The sequence below is a fragment of the Saccoglossus kowalevskii genome, chromosome 8 (assembly GCF_978046115.1).
Source record: "Saccoglossus kowalevskii chromosome 8, keSacKowa6.1, whole genome shotgun sequence".
In the NCBI taxonomy this organism is placed as follows: domain Eukaryota; kingdom Metazoa; phylum Hemichordata; class Enteropneusta; family Harrimaniidae; genus Saccoglossus; species Saccoglossus kowalevskii.
Genome location: NC_140648.1, coordinates 31664949 through 31686969, shown reverse-complemented (window position 1 = coordinate 31686969; position 22021 = coordinate 31664949). Strand labels below are relative to the sequence as shown.

Sequence of the window (22021 nt, the reverse complement as noted above, 5' to 3'; positions counted from 1 at the left end):
CGAGTTATTTGGAACCTGCCGATTGCATAAGTTTGTACACGTTCGAACAACGAGTTAAATGTATAGACTTAATATAATGAAATTTAATGTAATCGAGACGCCCGATGTTTCATAGATACGAATTCGATTCGCCCACCAATTGTACACTGTGTGAATGTATGCAAATTGGTGTACATGAACGCTATATATGTAGGTGGCGCAGTGCAGGTAGTAGTATCAGTTGCATTGAACACGGGCGTTGTAGTGATGAGAGGAAACGTACGTTAGAAACCTAGCAACGCATGAAAGGCACGAGTCCGGTAACCGATCCTGCTATTATCAAAGATTTAAAACCTTCGCTACATGAGTCTGCTGTCGGCAGCCGATTTACTCTAAATTCCAATTCACCAGTTTTGCGTTCGTGATAAGAAGTCTGGACGTCTGGTATTGTAACGGGCCGCGGCTAAACATTTCAAACGCGATACCTGAAAAGGTTACACGAGTTCCGTGTTGCGAAAGAAGGAGTGGTTGATTTCGTATCCTACGCCATATGTTGAATGAACTGAAATGTGCATCGCTTGTTGTTCATGGTGGAAATATACATGTGAGTAGATATTTGTTAGAGTTGTTTGTACCATTGATTTCAACAACGTTATTGACATGAACCAGCGCACACTGCTTGCGATGATCGATGTCGTGTACACGAAAGCGGTTTTTGGGCAATAAAAGCTACACGTTAAATGGATGACTTTCATCGAGTTAGTATATGGTGATATTTTTTGCGATCCGAAATTGTTCGCCTGATGACGTCCTGCTACGGAGACACATCGGTCGCTTTGCGCAAAAACACGCAATTGCCAGGGTAGCTGGCAACGAACGAAACATTATTCGACACGTTGCCAATTATCGTTCGTTCCATAGACAGTTTCAATAACGTGATTTTCTTTTAAAAAAAAATGCTGTGATATTTATAAAACGTGCAAGGTAGATATTTCTTTTGAACTATGACGAACTCATCAACGTGTGAATGTTACATTATTACCGCCATTCCTATTAGTATACGCACAATTTCAATCTAAATAAATGCTATTGTAAATGGTATTTTACGTTTGCCAATCGTAAAGCACATGCTTCAGAAATATCTCAACTGTCCAAGTTTTAAATTAACGCTTTTCAACCTTTGAGTAAATCACCATTCGTACGAGGCATTCAGCTTATTTGAGGCGGCGGACCCACCACCAATACTTCGTAAATAACGCAATGTATGGTATGATGATCGCGTAATTCACCCAGACTGGCGCCAGAATATAGAAAAAACACCTGATTTGCTTTGCGGAGATAATTCTGGCAGATTGCAGTAAAATGTCATATTGGTTTTTGAATAGTATAATTGTATGGTGGAATTATTCGGCAACTATTACTGTTGCGGGACTCGTCTCATGTAAGGTACTGTGACACATTATAAAATGGCATGTAATTACATTCGGCCAGTGTTTAATAACGTGACACAAGTACGAAGATTATGATGTCATAAAGCGAAAATCGTGATCATGGCCATGGTCGACTTCAAAATGTTTTTATGAATATGGTTGAGTATGCAGTGTATTTATTTATACTAGAGGGCGATTATAGCGCTTGATATGACGTCTGTGTGTTTTTAAATGAAAATACAGGAGCGTATTTTGGATGAAACATTCATAAGCTTATTGTCAAGTCGCTCCCCGTTACACCGCACTCACATCAGTGCTCGAATTTCAAAATATAATTGCTCTCATATTAGATGTCGAAATTCTAAGATACAATTTAGATTCAATTAAACGTGGATTCAGAAAAAATGACAGATAATGGCATGTCATGTTCAATAGCCGCCAAATTGGTTCATGTGTAAGTCGATGTGTCGATGTTTTCGCCCTGTCAAGAAATTTCAGTTGTGATCTCTGTCTAATATAGTTCACGCTTCCAAAGCCGACTACTGTCAGTACTGGTGGCGGCGTCACATGACTGTAACTGAAATGTACATTTTACATAATAGTTAGTACGGATTAGACAGACGTTTTATTAGGTACGATTATTCGACTTCTTGAAGCTAAGGGTTTAGACTCAGTCGACACGTTGTCTCAACGATGTTTCGCAAAGTTAAATTACAGTCCGGTCAGCTTCAAAGAATGTTTTCGGAGTCCAACAAAATTAAATTAACTCCCTTTTCAAACATCGTGACTTATCAGTACAATTGAATTCATTACAGAAATATTACTAATAATAAAATGTAGGCTGCGTTCCTTCAAATGCGATGCGATTGTTCGTTACAGTGGTTGGAAATCAAGGCCATACGTTCACAGTATAGCTCGAACACAAACTCGTTCCAGTTGGTTAAGTGCTACATTCAAATCGTTCTTTCAAAATACAATTATACATACAATGTACCACCTGTTTTAATGATCCTTTTTTTTTATTTATATTTTCGTACTTAACTTGTCTTAATTTTTATATTTTCATTCCGTACACAAATTAACAGGGGGAAACAATCGAGCGTTATTTTAACACGACACATTCACTTCCTTTTAAATCAATAACAGTTTAAAATGATTATAAATACAATGGTTTATTATTTCGAGTGGACATCCAGCGAAATAGCGTTACTGTGCTTCGCGAAATAGGAAGTGTTTTAATTTCATACTGTCAGCGTATGTGCGTCACTGGGTGCTAAGTGATATTACACCACATTGTACAGTCGATTAGTCACCGAGTATGGCATAGCTGGCTCGTTAGTGACTACGCTTACAGCCCAGCGTATGGTAGGATAACTTCGAGATATCGCGTACGTAGTATACGCAATTGATATGCGAAGCGTTCAACACACGGTTTCGCTATTAAACGTCGACAGTCTATGTATGTTGACATGTTTATAGGTTGTCTCGCTAAAATGTATACACATCAATTATTGTAATATTACGTGTTTGCTTCAGTCAGTCGGTGGAGATTCATTTCATTACGTGCCTGTACGAGTGCTGACTCGATTATCTACCGCATGCCTGACGCTCTCGCAGGGCAGAGGATCTGACCATCGATTATCTTCCTCACGCGTGACGCTGTCACAGGGCCGAGGATCTGACGTTTTGGATTGATTGGTAAGGGGTCCACCCCCTAGTCTAGCCGATGTCAGTGTGTGCGTATGTAACTTTGAAGAACACTACAGGGTTATCGCTACGTTCATTTTACCCAGAAATATTTGTTTGTATACGTATAATGAATATTATACGTTACACTGTTGTCGTTAATTCTGCAAAGGTTATTAAGCAACGTCAACAAAAACGTACCGAATTCATAAAAATACGTACGATAACGAATTGTGATATGAAGAATGGGAAAAAATATTCAATTCAACTAGACAATTCTTTTCCACTTTCGGCAAGTAGCATTCAATTAGATTGTCTTTTTATTTCGTTTACCACACAATTATCGCTTAGTATATCGTAGGCTGTAATAGAAAGGGCAGGGTGCTGCATGGATATTGTGCGATGACAAATACAAAACACTTTTGATAAGCCAATAAATAGTCTTTGTTGACATTTTTGTATCTATCTTAATCTCTTTTAGAGTGTCAGCGGTGTTTATAATGACTTTTTGAATAACAGCGCATATCGAATTCGTAATCAGTAGACAAGTATGCCTAACAATATATTCGCAGTAAATTGAGTCGATCCCGTTTATGGTGAAAATTGTGATGAAAGTACGTTGACCTTGGTCACAGTTAGAAATGTAGTGTGGTTTGTTACATTTTCATAGACGGTCTCTTGTGTGTTCGTTTCGAGAACCGATTTCATTCGCAATAGTAAATTAAACTAGACAGTCTTTCTGACTGTAAATCACCGTATTGGCACCTAGTGCACTCATTCTTGATAGAGTGCTACTATGTTTCAATTACATAAGGGGAAATGTAATTAGGATTGTGTTAGGGACATGTCTATATTTATGTGGTTTATGGTACATATATAGTCCGTGGAGTGATGCACTTACGTCAAGTGATTGCATGCAAAAATGATGAAGAAACATATGTCATCAGACAAAGTTTCCGGGACATGTCGAGAGTGTCTTATTCCCTGTTAAGAATGTTTCCACATATATGTCGTATTTCCTAAGTCCATTTTTTAAACAGCATACGCATAAACGTATTTTAATGTTAGTCTGGAACAAAAATCAAATTAGTTCTTCTTTCTCGTCGCTTCATGGGAATAAGTAGATTTAAACGTGTGATCCTGAATGCGACAGTTTCTCGCCATGTTCAGTCACGTCATCACACGGAATGGCACTTCGCACCACGTTATACTACACGACGTCCCGTCACACGACGCTTCGCCGCCACGTGGTTACCATAAATAAATCCGGGGTACCGCCATTTAAATGTCGAGTTATTATTTAGCGAAACTGTGTATGGTATCATAGCCCACTATTTCGCCATCTATCATCAAAATTGATCTCTTGCAAACAAATCATAAAATTGTGTTAAAGTTACATCCCCACTATTTTTTTATCATAGAACGCCTATTACCGTGATCACCACGAGAAATGATAAAACCAGTTACTTTTGCAACAAATCATCAAATATTGGGGCACCGGTGCTTGGTACATGACAAAAGCATGGTGTATAATCCCCAAATAAAACATAACATATGTAGGTCGATGTGTATTTTACAAGATAGGGAGTAAGGACTAGGCAAACACCGTTGTTGCAAATCATTTATTGCCACTTGTATGTTTTGTAGAATATGTTTAAATTCGATTATTATTACCTCCGTGTTTGGACATAAATGTAAGATTTACCACGAACTGTTCAAAAACTAGATCCCTTGCGATGCTTACAAGATTATGATTCAGTTGAGGGTGTTCTAGAAATCATACAACGTAGGAATTCAACTCTAACAATCGATAGCTAATTCTGGCAGATAAATACTTCGTATCATACATGCAGCGAAAATCGATTCAGTTCGACAGTTCAATATACTAAGCAGCCGTTCACAATTTTTTGTTTCGCGATTTACTGCAACAATAATTGGAATCTTATCCGTCGGTAAGATTGCACCAACAAGAATCTGTCAATAAACGGACAGGACGTGTTTATTAAAACAGTAATCACTGCGTTTTTTTATTTTTTAGCATGTCTGTACATTTTTCGCAAAATATTTTGAATGGAGTATTCATTTTCGCGTTTTGCCTGTATACTATATTTGTTTATTCAGAATTAAAGGCGACCGAGGTATATTTAAAAGACATTAACAAAACAGCATTAGCAGATGTGAAATCTCGAGTTTAATTCATTAAAATGGAAATTCAGTTACATGCTATTTTGTGAAGAAAGAGGTAATAGTCTGGTCGTACTCCTGGGTGGTACCCTCGCCGGATTTACTATTCGTGGTTCGCTGGTCGTTATTTTCTGTAGTTACTCTATGTGTCTAGATAAGTTAAATTTACTGTGATCGGTAGGCTAATAGGTTCAAATGCTATAGACTTGCGAACTTCCTCTCACAATGGTTTATTTCCACGCTTATAAGCTATCGACCCTTTCCATTAACCTTTTTCCTAACCGAGGCAACATGCACAGTTCAATGTAATTTAAAAGAATAAGGGCATCGCTATTATTTCAAACGGACGCGAAACAAATCAGCCCTTAGTTAGTTATTTTGTTATCACCGTCATCAGCTTATAGGTCGTTTCGTGACCGAGCATTGTTACTGAGGTTACTCTTTTATTCGGGGTGTTACTGATATTGACGCCATTAAAAAGCAGTTACGCCTGTAGCAGTTTGTTTTATTCATAAAGTTACTAAACGTTTACGTGATGCCAGGTGTGCTTTGTTTCGTAGTTAGCAAAACTGGTCTTAATTACCGTCGTGTTCCTCTTTCTTTTTATTTCACGGGATTACAGTAAAGTACGCAGTCAGGCAGTACGGGAACGCATCGACCTCCGCTAAGAGTTGGTTCTCATAGTATGTATCTTATTTTTTTTTTTTATATTAGTTTTGTTATTTGTACAGGCTTTATACAATACATTAAAATATGGTCGCGTCGTGTTCGATGTGAGTCCCATACGATGTAAACAGCGCGTGTAAAAAAAAATATTTTATTTGCCATTACTTTATTCTAAATCTCGTCGCATGACGACTGTGGTGCTTTATGAAAGCTGTACCCTGATAGCATTAGAAGAATACTTGGGGTTATTTTGTTAATAATTGTATCGTGTTGAGTCATTGACACTGCTAATAGTACGCATACACAAAGTTGTTTTTCGCTGTTAGAACTGTAAGGGGAAACGCTTCGGTTACACATGTTCATTTCGCAAATACGTCTATAATTGACAAGTGTGAACTAAAAGTATTACTTTTTTCAAATGAACATACTGATGAAACAGGCGTATAGACTGTGAATAGCACAAGTGTGTATATATACTTGCATCACCCTAAAACAGCACACGTTAATTAAATAGGATAAATTAATTAATGCCTTTGCGGGTACAGACACTGTTTGAAATGTACAACAGCATAACAATGAATAATTTTAGAGGCAATCATTGGCCAAAATTGTTACGAATCACAAAACAAATTGATGTACACTATGTAATCCAGTGTGCGTTGTCTTTGTAATAATTTTGGATAAATTCAAATAAATGATTATCCGAAGATGATCAACGACACAAACCGATTGTTTGTTTTTTTTTGTAAATAATTCTCATCGAGTATTGGTCGAGAGGACAAGTTAAAATGTGTGTTAAGTCGTAATTGCGGCTACTAAGCCCCAAAGAGCGTTGAGTCTCACGTGGTCACATACGCAACAGCCAAGGTATACAAAAAATATTTCCTGTCAGGGCAAACTGCCAATCAAGACGTGCCTTCAGGTCTGGGACTGAAACTAGCATTGTAAGAGTCTTATTCCGGAGATATAATGGCTATATAGATGGATATCTCTAACAAAATTAATGTCTACCCAGTTACTAAACTATCCCCGCTGGCAATAATAACGGTGCATCCCAGGGTTTAATCAAAGCAGTAAGTGCACTGGTTAGATTCTCGCTTTCTATCCTCAAGGAAAACGACACACTGAAAAAAATTTATCTGAATGAGATTACACTAGGAATAACATAATATGGATTGAAAAGAGAATAAATGCGATGTCAGTGTAATTATACCAACTACAAATTGCATTAACTCGTTTTTTTTTCCTCTCAGGAGTGGACCGCTGGGTATCATTAGTGCGCCACTGCAAGTAAATCAGTGTAATATAGGAAATCAAACCGTCGTGCCAATTGTAAGTATAGATTTGTACAAGTAAGGGTGCGTTCAAAATATATTTAGGGGGGTGAATTTTTTTGGAGGGTTCCAGGGAAAAATTGGAGATATTAGGGATGGTACCTGGGCATTAGTGCAAGGAGATTCCTAAAGTCTTATTATCAGTGTTGAGTAAAGCATAATAACACATGCCAACAGTTGTTTCCCATGCATACTGGAAATGAACATCACACGTGATGGCTTACTGATGCATGTCAGTTTTGTGTGTGATTTGATTCAAAATGGCCGACAGGTGGCCATGTTGATTTTATTTGCATGTGTTCCTAAACAATTTATTGACTAATTTCGTTCAAAGTTGGCGCAAATACAAAACAGAACGGTATTTATGTGCACATTTTGTTTCAAACGTTTCTCTGGTGTATCTGTATCTGTTCATGAAGTTTGTTGTTTTTTATTCATTGTGGTTACGGATGTGAGAAAGTGAATACTTTTTTGTGGTAGATTCAATGTCTATGTAGGTTTCAAAATCATTCCAAGTCCAGACAAATTCAGCTGAATGATGTTCAGTCTAGTACAGTGACCAACTCTGGCGATGTGTTCGTGGTACACAAATTCAAGCTCTGCACGTACAATGTATGAGATTCACAGACTTGGTAACTTCAGTGATATATAATGTATCTTCCTTGATCACATGAGAATTTTTTTGGAAACTAAAACAAAAAAATGTTCAAAAAATTCAAAGAATAGCAAATTTTATGGCAAGCATTGAAGTATGTTATTCAGTACTACCAAATAACACGTGACACATTTGATGATTTGTAAATTCCGCCAATCAAGTCAGAGGATGAGCACACTTCACAGGTGGAAGTGGGCCGGGCGCAGGTGTCCACTTTGGCGAGCTTAGGTTTGTTTGATGATGTTTTTGCGTGTTTACAAATCTCGTGGTGATTTTGGTAAAAATGAGGCTAAAACAACAATACTCGGTTTTGCTGTTACCAAACATCACATGACACTAATGAGGAACACGCACACAACTTGAAGGAAATATAAATAATAAATTTGATGGGTATTTACGCAATACATAGTATCCAGATGTGGGTACAGGTTTATATAATACTAATCAGGGGGACTTGCGATGACCAGACAAAGGAATACCAGATAGTGTTATCAGTCTACTCATTTTAATTGAAAATTCCCCTTGGAGGAGTAGACCCACGTTACCACGAACAATCGATTGCTGCTACAGTGTTTATGTCATTGTCGTTTGTGTAACTAATGCGGCTCTCTGTGTATTGTAAGTAAGGGAGTCGTTGTTACTCAGTGAAATGAGGTGTTTAACTCCACTACCGCTCAGCTCCGACGAACAGTTGAATTCAGTGAACGTATAGGAAAGAGGCTCATTGTACACTGTACGTTTTTTGTTTTGTTTTTTGTATTATTAAACTACTCACAGTTATTAAGTAGCCGGGGTAGCAGTGTGACAATGTTTTACAATGTGTCGCTATAAAACGCGGTTATGTTTACATTGGTTGACGTCCAAATGAAGTGAGATATGAGACATTGGGGAAATATGAGATGTGTTTAATAACCATGAACTTGTCCGTAAATACTTCAGACTCGATAGGCTCCCTAGTGGCTTTGCTGTGATTGCTTTTACAATTTCCAACCGCGTCATTATGTTAATCATAACTTAATAGCTCTAATCTGTTTACGATGATGGTGTGTTTATTGCATTTTAAAAACTACACACAGTGGGGTTGTTTATTGCCGTTTTATTTTTGATAGTGTCAGCGGCGTCGCACGAAAATGTCACCTGGGTTTAAACGCAAATATAATAAATGACATCTGAAATTGATAAGTAGTTAGCTATTAACAAATTATATTGCTGCATGACGTCAGCTTTCCACGTTCTGTAATAAGTGCGTTGCTGCTCTGGTACCCATTACGCGTGCCATGTTCACTGAATATGTTTCCGAGACCGGTATATCAGTTTCTGGCGCGTCAATCAACCTCGCTTCCATATATTTTTTAGCGTTTTTTTTCCGGGATTATCTAAAACACAATATACCTAATTCACCACTTGTGAGTTGAGAGCCCCATTACGCACACATACATCATCATGTAACGGTTCATATCGATTGAAAACTTTATTGCTTATGTGCGTGCTGAGCTGTTTAGCCCCGTCACGTGCAGTTTTTGAGAAACCATACGCATTCGATGGATGAGCCAATGAGGGCAGATGTGAAATGTTGTTATTAGAATAGTTTTATCATTTTATCATCATCCAGTGAGTAAATGTAAAAGTTATCTGTAGGTCTGCGAGTAAACGTGTTCTTGTTTGACGAACATTGAAACTTTCGTGTATTATTGTCCTATCTCCGCACCGTTCTGGATTTAGGATAAAGCTCGTATTTGAAATATTGAGTTGTTATATCCATCATCCTGCTTGAATACCAGAACGTGAAATAAATACTTCATATGTTCTTAACATTAAGAACATTCTTCTGAATATATCATTCTTTCAATTGATTGATAGATTGACAGAACTGATTTTCAAATTTTGTTCCACAATTTATTAGAAGAAAACAATGTTATAATGGTATTACCACGCCATAAAGCCGTTTTAGAGATACGTTAAGGTTGTGTGATCATCAGAATGAGAAATTGTGTTAACACGGCGTACGAATAATCTCTTTATACTCGCCGATAAAATCGAGGTGCTGTCAACATAACCGTACATCTTGACTTTCTATTTTAATGAGTTCAGAGCGAAGTGTGTGGGTTATAATTTTGACCCCATATCATTCACTTTCCAAAAGGTTTCTCAAAATACATGATACACTGTTGCCATGGCGATGGCTACTAGAAGCAACATTATCTCGTTAAAATGACAATCCCTCAGTACAAAATGAATATTTGAAAAGCGTGTAAGGCAGTTGGCAGTTTGCGATCCGCTAGGAGATTTCCCCCCTTACTTCCTTTATTCGTCAAGACCACGAACTTTAAAAATGTAAGCCCAGTTTCCAACTAATGATCATCGAGGCCAAATTGATCAAAGTATCTGTCATTAGAAAATCGACTAAAATTAGTTTTTCTACATCGTACTTGCAAACAGCACAATATTACTTCTTTGGACGGGATACATACTATATACGCGTGTTCATCTATATTAGCACATTCATTACGACTCGCTAAACAAAACAATCGACCAAAATCCATCAGCAGTGTAATTTTCTTTTTATCTTCGATATCGATATTACTGTTAAACCAAAAGGTTATTATAACCTTGTAGAATTGAGCATGACGTGTGTTTTTCACATCCCACCCACTTAATGCCATGTATTTATAAATAAATTTAACAATGTGTTGAGGGTTTATCGTCATATGGGCCTAATTATTAGGATATGGATAAGCCGCGGCTTAGAATAAGCCAGGCTAGGCTGTGTATGTTTGCCGGCGTTTTAATTTCATTTAATAAGACATCCATATATATACCATATGTGTTCTCCATGTTTGTAATTTGGAATCGTACGTTTTTGCAACAAGACCAAGGTCGGAATTTTATATTTGAGTTATAACATGGTGTAGATATATAACAAAAACGTATATGTAATCAGCAACTATTGACGTTTTGGTTTCCGAATGAAGTATAGTGCTAGATTTCAAATCAAATTATGGTTGTTCACGTCATACTCGGTATTTATAGTATAAATGGTGCAAACACTGTGACAATAGAAAATAAATATGTTTCTTTGCAAGAGAGAGTTCATCCTCATTATGTAACGTTCATAACAGCATTGGTAAATCGATTAGTAAACAGATGATAAATAATACTTATTTTCAAACATGACATTGTAAACGTTGATCTCAGAATGGCTCGGTTTATGATCACAATTTCTTAATTTTTGTCGACATTTGAAAAACAATTTGTGTCGAGGTCCGTGAATCTTGTTCTCCTAAATTGTACAGCTGCCCTATAGAAATTTACTGTGTGAAACGTTACTCGCGTGGGTGGCACCCAACGCCCCCCCCCCCCAGTACATGGAATATAACAGAAAATTTGACCTTCCTTTTTTGGTACATACATGATAATGATTTGGTTAGAAAACAGCTTAAATGTCAGCGGAAAATGTCAAAGAAATAGATGGTGAAATACAGTTACGGTAACCATGGATTTCATAATGAGTTACCATATCTACTCTGAAAGAAACAGTTCTCGTTTTTGATAGGCATTACGAATCTACATTCATAATTATTTCTAATAACAAGATTCTTGTCATTGCTGCTCATTATAGATATAAATTTCTCTTAATCCGATGAGGACGTCAACTTTAAAAAATCTAAACGGGAAAAGATAGAATACACGAATTTTCGTTTCATCTGTGTATAGTTTACATTGATTGATAAATATAACTTCTTCTTCAAGTAAGGAGCTTTTTTTCTTTCTTGTATGAGTGTACTTCCACTGGGATGCTGCGATGGTGTGCTGTGAAGTAACATTTCCCACTAAAACGATCTGAGATTATGAATACAGTTTTAATAATGAAAATGAAAACATTCAATTTTCACCATCGTCCTTAACGACGCAGCGGTGATAGCCCCACGCAACGAGAAGTTATAACTATAATTTCACGTCAGGTTATGCCTCTAACGTAAAGATAACAATCGATCGCGACTATGTGCCCGGCCTATAGATGGACGTACTAGCAATACTTGCAATGTTAGTACAGAGAACCATTGAACGTCGACACAGAAATTGATAAGCTGAATATGCCATTGTCAGTGTGTACGTCACTGGATCGTAATTACTATCATAACACATTACAAGATTCAAATTTAAAATATATGATATATTAAAGTATGAGCAAATCAATTTGAACTATCAGATTTGAAAATAGCAGATTTGAAAATAGCAGATTTGAAAATAGCAGATTTGAACATAACGTGAGACTTACAAACGGGATAAGAAACTGAAGCAATTACTTTATTGTCATGTTGATTCTAATCCTCTATGCCAATTCACTGTTAATTGGTGTCAATGACCTTGAAATGCGCATGACTTACTTGTTTTTATTGTAAATGTTATTAAAGTATACGAAAAATGACCAATTCGCAGATATCTTGCATAATAATTATTGAGAAGAGCGGTTACGTTAATAGTTACCCTTGTACACAACTAAGTGTTGATCAATAACACAGATTATGAATCAACTTTCTCAAATGATATACAACGTGAAAGTTAACAATTCCTGTTTTTCAACACTGCGCGTGGCGCTTTTGTTTTACTCTCCCATTGTCTATGTATAATATACCGTGGATGAACTTACGGTGGCGCTCTCCTGCACATACACTATTATGCAAATAGCATCATTCACTACAAAATACGGGAGAAACTGTGGCGACGGATTGAATCGCGCGCTCAGCTAAGAACCACCGATAGAATAGTCGAACAGTCGGTTCGACCCAGACAACTTTTTTTTTAGTTTCGCCCCACAGTTGGACTCGGCGGTTTCGAATCAAGTTGTTGGATTATGCCCTTTTTACATGGCGGATAGTAGCCTTGCATAACGTCGCTTGTTTGTATGTTGGTGTGTTTTTTTTTTTAATAAAAAATAAAATATAATATGCTATACCCCAATGTTTAGTTCCAGCCTTCAAACCACGTGTATGCATGTGTTCGACCAGCAACGTAATTGTAGATTACGAAGAGATCTGGTCCCTACGCCTATTATATAATGGCGAATCTGCGCTTCGTTGTACGCCTCTATCTGAGGCCTGATCAGCGCGTTGGTCTATACTCCAATAGCTTCGATCTACAGTCTGTCTCCTGCGTTAAAAATAAGCAGTCATTATCGCCAGTCGGTTGAAGTTATTATGTTTGTGAGGTAGGATTATGAGCAGTACAGCATATCCACTGCTTAGATGAGCTCATCAAAGTGATCTTACTCAATTACGTCCGAGTCGTCGTTATAAAGTTCCTTTTAGTCGATTATTTGGCTGATATTGCCATGGAAGCCTATTCCCGTCATTTCCACGTAAACTGGTATTCTGTAGACATGCGCTGTTAAAATAATTATAAGATTATAATTCCTACTAGATCTGGCTTAAAAGTACACTGACAATTACCGAGCTTACCGAGAAATACCTTAACGCGAGTCTCCGCGGTAATGGAGTGGTATGTCAGATTCATCACGGAGACCGTGTGTTGAAGAGAGAATAAATAAGGCAGAAGCAAAATTAGTTTAGGTAGCACCACGAGACATAGGTACCCGATACCCCGTAGTGTTACCTGCAGGTTGCTTCAATTTAATTTAATGTAGTAAATAAGATTAATATAAATATTCCCCCATCATGAAATAATTTGTATTTAGTTCCATCATTTGTTGACACTGACCACTCGGCAGCATGATTTGCGAGACCACTGCTTAAACTCTAACTCTACATTTTCAACAACAACACTGAAACTTTAATTTCCGGGTCAGCTTCTTGAAAGTCTGCAGCGGGAAATTATGGTCAGCAACACCTTGGCGTGTCTCTCATCACTGCGGAAAAACGCCAGCTGATTGGCTATTCGTTCTGTTAGTCACTAAGCCAGTGTATAAAGCTGAATATGTCCGAAATCTTATCATCACCGCTCTATACCCAACTTAGCTGCCTTGAGCATAATAAAATATAACACGTTTTTTTTTTTTTTAAGAGGTTAAACTTAAAGCGGGGAAGTCGTCACCTGCGCATGCGTCAGATGGCCATAGTGTGCCATTGTTTACAAACAAGCGTCTGCTCATGTGCCTTTCCGTTTTTAGTGTGTGTCGTTATCATCACTTGAGACTCAATTCCCGCGCGTGCGCAGGTGACGACCCTTCCGCTTTAAACTATACAGTATATAGTATAAGACGTCTATGGGTGAAAATAAACCTCAAAGTTACTAATAAACTAACTTTACCAAGCCATATATCAAACTTATTTTAAACATTGTGACAGGAAACAAGTATAGACATAATATCCTTCAAACCCCGCGGGCCAGCTTCGGTATGCTTCAATTCGCTACAGGCCATGGACGCCTATTACTTTCAAATCGGAAGTAGTGCGTGCTACCAATGTTATTTATACAAGGCGTCGTGGCTGTAAGCTGACTAACCAAAGTACACATTTATTATGTTCGTCATTTTTGTTTTCGGTGTTAGCTGCATATATGCAAAAAAGAGCGTTATGTTAAAATTTACTGTGTAAAAACTTGCGATATTACTAAGATGTGACAGTTTTAAAAAAAATCCTTAGTGCTAAATAATCGTTTCTCATTCTTCAAAAACGAATGTTTATATTTTAAATTGTAATGCTCATATTTTAATGCGCTATTATGATTCAAATAACACACCGTATTTAGTAATTATACACGACTGGCATGTACATAAATCCGGAACACGGGCTTTAAAGGGCGGTGGTCGTTGCGCCGCGTTCTGTTCGACATGGGACTCATAGCGACGCACATAGTTCGTGTAAAATACATTCTATACGTCGTCGTTTACATAAATTTGAACTTGAACTGCGCGACGGCCACCGCCTTTAACGCTTTCAAATATAAAGTTATCAAAATATACGAGTCGGCATAACGCCACTGAGATCAAAGACAACTATATACCAACATAATGGCGATGTTTTGAGGCTGATTTTTATTCGCATTTATTATAAGCATCGGTGTGAAAATTGCAGCTGATAAAGAAGTAGGTTGTAATTAAGTTATTTCAATGTTAGATGAAATGGACATAATGACCATTTATGTTCTTATCCAGTGAAAATCAACAGCGAGTTGATCTTTGTAATAATGTCTTCATTAAATATGCATTGGTTGTTTTGCGTACACCATTAGCTTATTAATATTGTTATTTATTAATGAAGAGTAGTTGGTTGCAAATTTTACTGGTTTTCACATTGTCTGTACGGTCGAAGCGTGCAATTTGTAATACTCGTAAACCACACGTTCGTTCGTTCATTCATTCGCAAAGAGCTGCATTATATCTCTTAAAATATGATTATTTCTCCCCGAGAATTGTCATTAACTAATAGAACGCGGAACACTTCATTCATATCATCCATTTTGGTCACGTCTTAGGTGCCACGTACGCCGACAAGTTCGAATCATGGTGCCGTTTAATTGACTACTAAAGTAAAGAAATAGAAAAATGCTGTTTAATACGTATAGTCCGTCCTTTCTTGCCTAAGACATAACACAAATACAAAATAATCCACGCGATAGTAATTTAAAAGGAACTACTTTAATGTGTAAGATATTGAACTTTATGAAATGATATTACTGCAGCAGAGGATGTAATCTACATCTTCTCACATACGTTCTACTCCCGAAGATCTTCTTGCACTCCGTCTGGCTAATGCTTGTCCAATTTCCCGTCCCTTTTCATCAATAACTTGAACATCGTCGGCGTTTACCCGCTAGTCACACCGTTTTCTCATCAATTGCCTCAAATCTGCACAAGTAATCAAACTGCAACGGTTTTCACTCAGTAGCATTACCCTAAAGTCGCTGTCACATTCTATTTTCAGCTCCACTGCCTTCACCACTTAACACGTCCCCTTCCTTTCCGCGATGTCTGGATTCTCGCCGTCAATTACCGACATCGTTATGCCTCTGACAATATTACATTTTCTTTCATGCCCGGTGTCCACTAGCAAATAGATTTGAAATCTTTCGAGCACTCATTTACCCGGGGCAACGAATCGGTTGGCATTCACGCGTAGAGTTCATGTCCCAGGGGCACGTATACAATTTAATCCATGTGAGGCTTGTTATCAACAATATTCATTTATGTTTTGAAAATTTCGATTAAGATATTCGCAGATTAAAGCTACTTACACCAAGGATAGTTTATGTAGGAAATAATATCCGCAACTTTAACGGGGGACCATGACGCTAACGGACGATGGGTCAATTGACACTTTGCTACTACGACGGAGATGAAATACCTGCGATTCGATCTTTCTGGTATACACAGGGGGTCTTGCTTTAAAATAGTTGGCGTTTCAACAATTACAAAATAAAATTGTATATAAGTTATTAAATCAGTTCGTACCTGACACGTTTCTATCAGTCCCAGGATACCTTCTCCGTCCCAGGACAGTGTATTCATCATGGTTGTATTAGTTTAATACGTTCACAAATCTGACTTAATCTTCTTTTCCGATGAAAGACTGGAAGCCTGAATAAATAATAACAAAGTACGTATAGTATTACTTGTAACACTTCGTCGTGGTCTGGGCGCAGCCAGGCACAATATTTTGTCGTGGTTCTGTGTTGAACAATTCATCTTTATCATTAATTTATAGGAGTCATGAGTGCGTTGTAGGAGCTAGGAGCTGGTGTGTTCTTTCTATATCTCGCGTATCTGTACTCCCGGAAATGTCGGGATTTGTTTTGGATGGGGCGTCTTGAATCGGGGTGGTGGGCACGGAGTTTGCAGTTTGAGGACATAACTCGTCTATTCAATGCAGTAATCAAGTGATGTTCGCTTTTCAACAGTAAGGTGTGAGGAATGGGCAAGGATTTGTGCTTACGTTATATGTAGCAATCGCTACATAAATTTAATCTTAAAATCGAAGTCGAAGTATCGAAGTATGGTCTTGGTTTTCTTTCTTTCCTCTCTGATTATCATTCTCAACACATATCAGGAAGTGAAATTTTAAATACTAAGTACTCGGTCTTGTCCTGTCTATCCTGTCTCTCTGAATGAAGAATCCATCATTACCCATCCAAACATCTAAACGTACTACCCACAATGCAACAGTGCTACGAAATACTGTATCTCAAATATGTGTATATTTGCCTTGCGTTGATGTTCCACTCACACCACACATAGATTCAGAACGTGTCTTGAATTTCATAATACATAATACTTGCTTTCGGGCAAACTTGTTTTAGAGAGCAGTGAATCGTACGTTCGTGCTGCTTCATTAAACACAATCGATTACACGACAAGTTAAATACATCAGTCCACGTAGCACGCACAGCGATCGCCCCCGCGATCCTAAGCACGTTTTCATTTCAACAATATACATGTATTACGTACACTAAAAGCAGATTCTCATTGTACTTAGATATCACAAACTACGACTCATTATAGTAAAACCATCATTCGCTAATTTCTATCGTAATCCGAGCGTCGTGAGCAACTTGACATTTATTCCATTCAAATAACACGCTTTTACAGCATTGCTTCAACATTTTGAAATTTAAGTCGACAAGTAATCCATTTGAGTTCGAAATTCAATGCTAAGTATAACCACACAGACAAAAAACAAAACAAAAACACTTGCGTACTTATAATGCATGACACGTTTAAAAAACCATTGTGTCTGGTTAACAGGAAGCAAATCTATTAGTGAAGCGAGGAATGACACTGCAACTAAGTGTTCGTGGGTTCACACAGCGTATACCTGCGACTGAATGATTGTATCCATGTTATGTAGTTTACCAAAGTCCATTCACCCACATTTCACACCTTGTGAAAAGCTTTAGGAACGAACGAACTCATGACAAACTGCCACTGCGTATTAAGTGGCATGCGATAAGCAACCAAGGCATCCCGCTTAAACTGTTTTGTTAAGATAAATGTAAATAAGATCATGAATATGTATTTATTCATGAGTTCACTTAGCTTTCCTTTGACACATAACATATATATTATTGGTGCAATAATTCAGTAAACAACCAGGGGGCTACTCCGCCAAAACCTGGGATAACATATTTTGGAAATAGGGTTTAAGCACGTGGTTATGAATCCCACTATTTTTAAAGACGAATTGTAAATTGAATTGATAACCAAAGCATGTCATACACACTACCCTTCAATGGGTGTTCAAATAATGTACTTAAATTTGAATTCCATGGCAGTGAAGTCATTGAAATATCAGTTTTCTATTTAGTACTTTTTTTTAAAAAGTGTTGTTTTGTTAACATTAACCTTATATCCAAAATGAAACGTGTTGCCTGTAACGCATATTCGTACCTACTTTTTGGGCAAGTGTTCCGAGGAAGGATTCAGAGTTCCGTAAAAAGGTCGAAAAATGTTTTTCACTGTTTCGTTGCAATAGTCGAATTTTGAAGTGTTGTGACTCGGATATTCCTACATTTATTTATGTAACATATATTGATGATTTCCACTATATTAGATTTTCTCTGTAAATACGTTACAGTAGCTACTTGAGGGTTGGCTGAACAGCTGCGCCCCGACCAGGCTGAGAAGGGAGTTTTGAATTATTTGATTTATTTGAAATACCGCAGACATTTAAGTCAACTTACTGGACGTGTATACTAGATGGCCTAATGGTTTGGGGTTGCAAGCCAACCCTCGTTCATAAATTGTTACGATTGGTTTCAAATGTGTATTTGAAGTTTTATTCCAATCGAACTTCGATCAGAAGATTATGGTGAGCATGACCTTTTGCCGAGATTTGGCTGAATAGTTCTGGGTCTGATACTGATAAATGTCTTGTAGGCGGTTAATCTACAATTTCAAAAAACAAGACATTATTTAGGACATTAATAAAAATGCACCTGTTATACACCAGCGTTTTATTAAATATGTGTTGAGTTTCTGCAAACCATCGATAACTTTCAGTCTGCACAAAACTAGATATCCTCATCGCTAAGGATAAGAAAATATTGACTTATATTAACAGAGAACATGATAATATAAAGAATAATATATGTAGAACAGCCCACGCAAACAAATGTGAGTTGTTGATATCATTACCCATGGTTCCCTAACTAGGTTTTACACTAACAATGCTGCGATGAAATAACACATTTTGAGTTTAGCCAATCATAGTTAACCTCCTATTTTACGTACGCTTTAATTCTTTTCAAATTCTCCCGACGTCTGAAAAATGACAGACTTTCAGAATCCGTGAATGGGAAAATTTACAAAGGTGATAGCGATCGCCGTGTAGCACGTGCTCGAATTGTATACTGACAAACAATGTATTTTACACGCGTTTATACGTCACATAAAACCAATATCAATCTCGATGTAGTGCGACGACTATTACGATTTAACATTTCACCAGCATCTGATGTAGAAAGGATCTTTTTTTACAAGATTACAGCTAATAATGTATTAGTTAGTATTGGGACTCATTGTACCATGGCGTGAATCATAACAGCTTCCTCTGTTGGATATGATAAGTATAGTTAAATTAAGGTACTGCTGTATATGGTCTTATGACAATTGGTATTACTACGTCAGTCGATCCGTTTCTCAAATGACTGACAAATCGCCTTTTATATATTACAGGTGGGTGGTGCGGATATGGCTATTAGGCGGTTTGCCGTTAGGCTGTTCACAACACAGAGATAGCTCTGCGTATATTCTTCCTAATAACTGCAACAGGCCCACACCGAATGCTAGCATATCCAGAGCATTGCAGGAGTAGCATTGCTGATTGATAAGTAATCGAACTTTAGTCGGTGCTGCAAATACGCTAACTTGCAAGATGGATCTGAACTCGACTGAGAACGGCACAGACGCATTCTTTGGTGGAGCAGACAGTCGCCTGGAAGAGATAATTATACCCATTGTGTTCGGGTTTACGTGTCTGTTGGGCATCATTGGAAACTCACTGGTAATATACGTCATACTGAAGCACAACAAAATGAAAACGGTCGCTAATGTGTACATTATGAACCTAGCATTGGCCGATCTGCTGTTCATGATAATGATTCCGTTCATCTCCTATCAACAGGCTATGAACATGTGGCCGTTCGGATCGGCCTGGTGTAAAATATCTATGGCAGTTGATGGGATGAACCAATGTACCGGCATATACTGTCTGACTGCTATGGCTTTTGATCGTTACTTAGCCATTGTACATCCGATTAAGAGCCTGAAACGCCGAACAGTGCGAATAGCAGGTGCCGTCAACATATCAATCTGGGTGGTAGCGTTTGTCACAGTTATGCCCCTGTGGCTGTACACGAAAGCGGTTACTATTCCCGGTACCGGTATTTCAATATGTGCAGTTGATTGGCCATATGATACATTCGGCGCTGTATTCTTGTTGTACATGTTCGTCTTTGGACTGGCACTACCAGTGGTCATCATTACACTCTGTTACTTACTTATGATCAAGAAGCTGTACGTGGGAGTTTCACCGCTAGGCGAGAGTCATACAAAGAAACCAACCAAGAAAGTGGCGCGTATGGTATTGACTGTTATTTTCGTCTTTGTCATCTGCTGGACGCCTTTCTACACGATTCAGTTCGTTGGTGCATTCTCCGACGATGATTGGAGGCCGGACAAAACATTTTACGGGTTCTTTTACTTTGCGCTTTGTCTCAGTTATTTTAATAGTTGCGTTAATCCACTAATTTATTCATTCATGAGTGACAACTTCCGCAAGTGTTTTGCTAAAGTGGTTACCTGCAAGAGACTTTACGACACTGACATCGAGGGCGAGACGAAACTCAATCGAAACTCCGGTTCGGGCGAGGATGGAAAGACAATAGGGACCGTAGCCAATAGTCAGATGGTGTTGAATATGGCAGCGACAGAAAACCCGGGAAATCCAAGGCAAACATAACTAATATCGTGATGATATCCAACAGAATGTCAATTGACTGACAATATCACATCCTTTAAGCTATATTATGCTGTTTATATATATACCAAGGATCCACATTCTGTTTAAAACAATTAGACGACAAATTGCTTCAATTTGTTTCCAATCTCCGACGTAGGTTCAAGTAATGTTGTTGGAGATTCTTTGAACCGCCTTCATGGGTTCATATACACGTGTACTAATTGGTTTGTTTGTGTTGTGACATTATTCGAACGTGGCCTTGTTTCTTCAAAGTCTGAATTTATCCAACCGCCGTGATGCTTTCCTTCCGAGAATAATACCCACCGAAGCCACTAAGTGAATCACTTCTAAAGCAATTACGTTAGTAACGAGACAGTAGGTCGTGAACAGGACTTCGATAAATTAGTTCTTTTACACTTGTCGAGGCAGAATGCAAACACGATCTGACAGGCCTTTGGGCTTAAACGTTATTTACTTATACAAATTACTGTTTGTTATTCAACTATTTCAATCTTGTACTAGGAAAATTATTTATGTCATCATTCAACCACTCTTTTCTGATTGGATAATAACAGTTATGTATATAAAATGTTTTTCTTTGTTCATTCTACAGGCTGAGTTTCATATCGCGTGTTTTTGCATCACACCTTAATCTAAATATTTTTGTTTTGTATTGGTATATCCACACAGGTGGAGAGCACGTCATGGCGTGGGCATACAAAATACACACACGCAACCGTTCTCTGACACTCTCTGCAGTTACGTGTATATGTACAACTATGGAAGGTACTATTAGTACAACTATATTGGTGCATGAAAGTTTGTGTATGTTTTGTAAAATTGTTTGCTTAGGATGAATCAAGGGGTGAGAAGAAACTAATCTACCGTATGCACTCAGTCTAGATCGCTGTTCACAGGATAATGCCATTAACAATGAAATTATTTTGTCTCCATTAGTTATTTTATTTGTTGAAACGGAATTCAGACGATGTAATTCGATAGTGAATCACCCCCAAGGAACAACAGTGAAACAATAATCGTTCTGGAGCAAGTACACACCAAGTGCAAAAATTGAAGTAAAGAGATTATCAGGAAATACATTGTATTTATAGAGGTACATGTTATATAACAGACAAAGACTGATTTAATTATTAAATACTTATATACATAGCA

The 22021-nt window shown here is 37.7% G+C and overlaps 1 protein-coding gene across 1 annotated transcript; it reads left to right on the top strand.

Moving 5' to 3' along the window:
• Window positions 1-247: 247 nt before the first annotated feature.
• LOC100372801 (somatostatin receptor type 2-like) lies at window positions 248-22021 on the top strand. The gene is made up of 3 exons (XM_085502995.1): window positions 248-583; window positions 7199-7277; window positions 19564-22021. The coding sequence occupies exon 3, from the start codon at window positions 19763-19765 to the stop codon at window positions 20846-20848; it is 1086 nt and encodes a 361-aa protein (XP_085359121.1). The 5' UTR covers window positions 248-583; window positions 7199-7277; window positions 19564-19762; the 3' UTR covers window positions 20849-22021.

Bases quoted from the DNA above. Each gene is read 5' to 3' on its own strand.
- LOC100372801 (XM_085502995.1), top strand. From the start codon at position 19,763: ATGGATCTGAACTCGACTGAGAACGGCACAGACGCATTCTTTGGTGGA.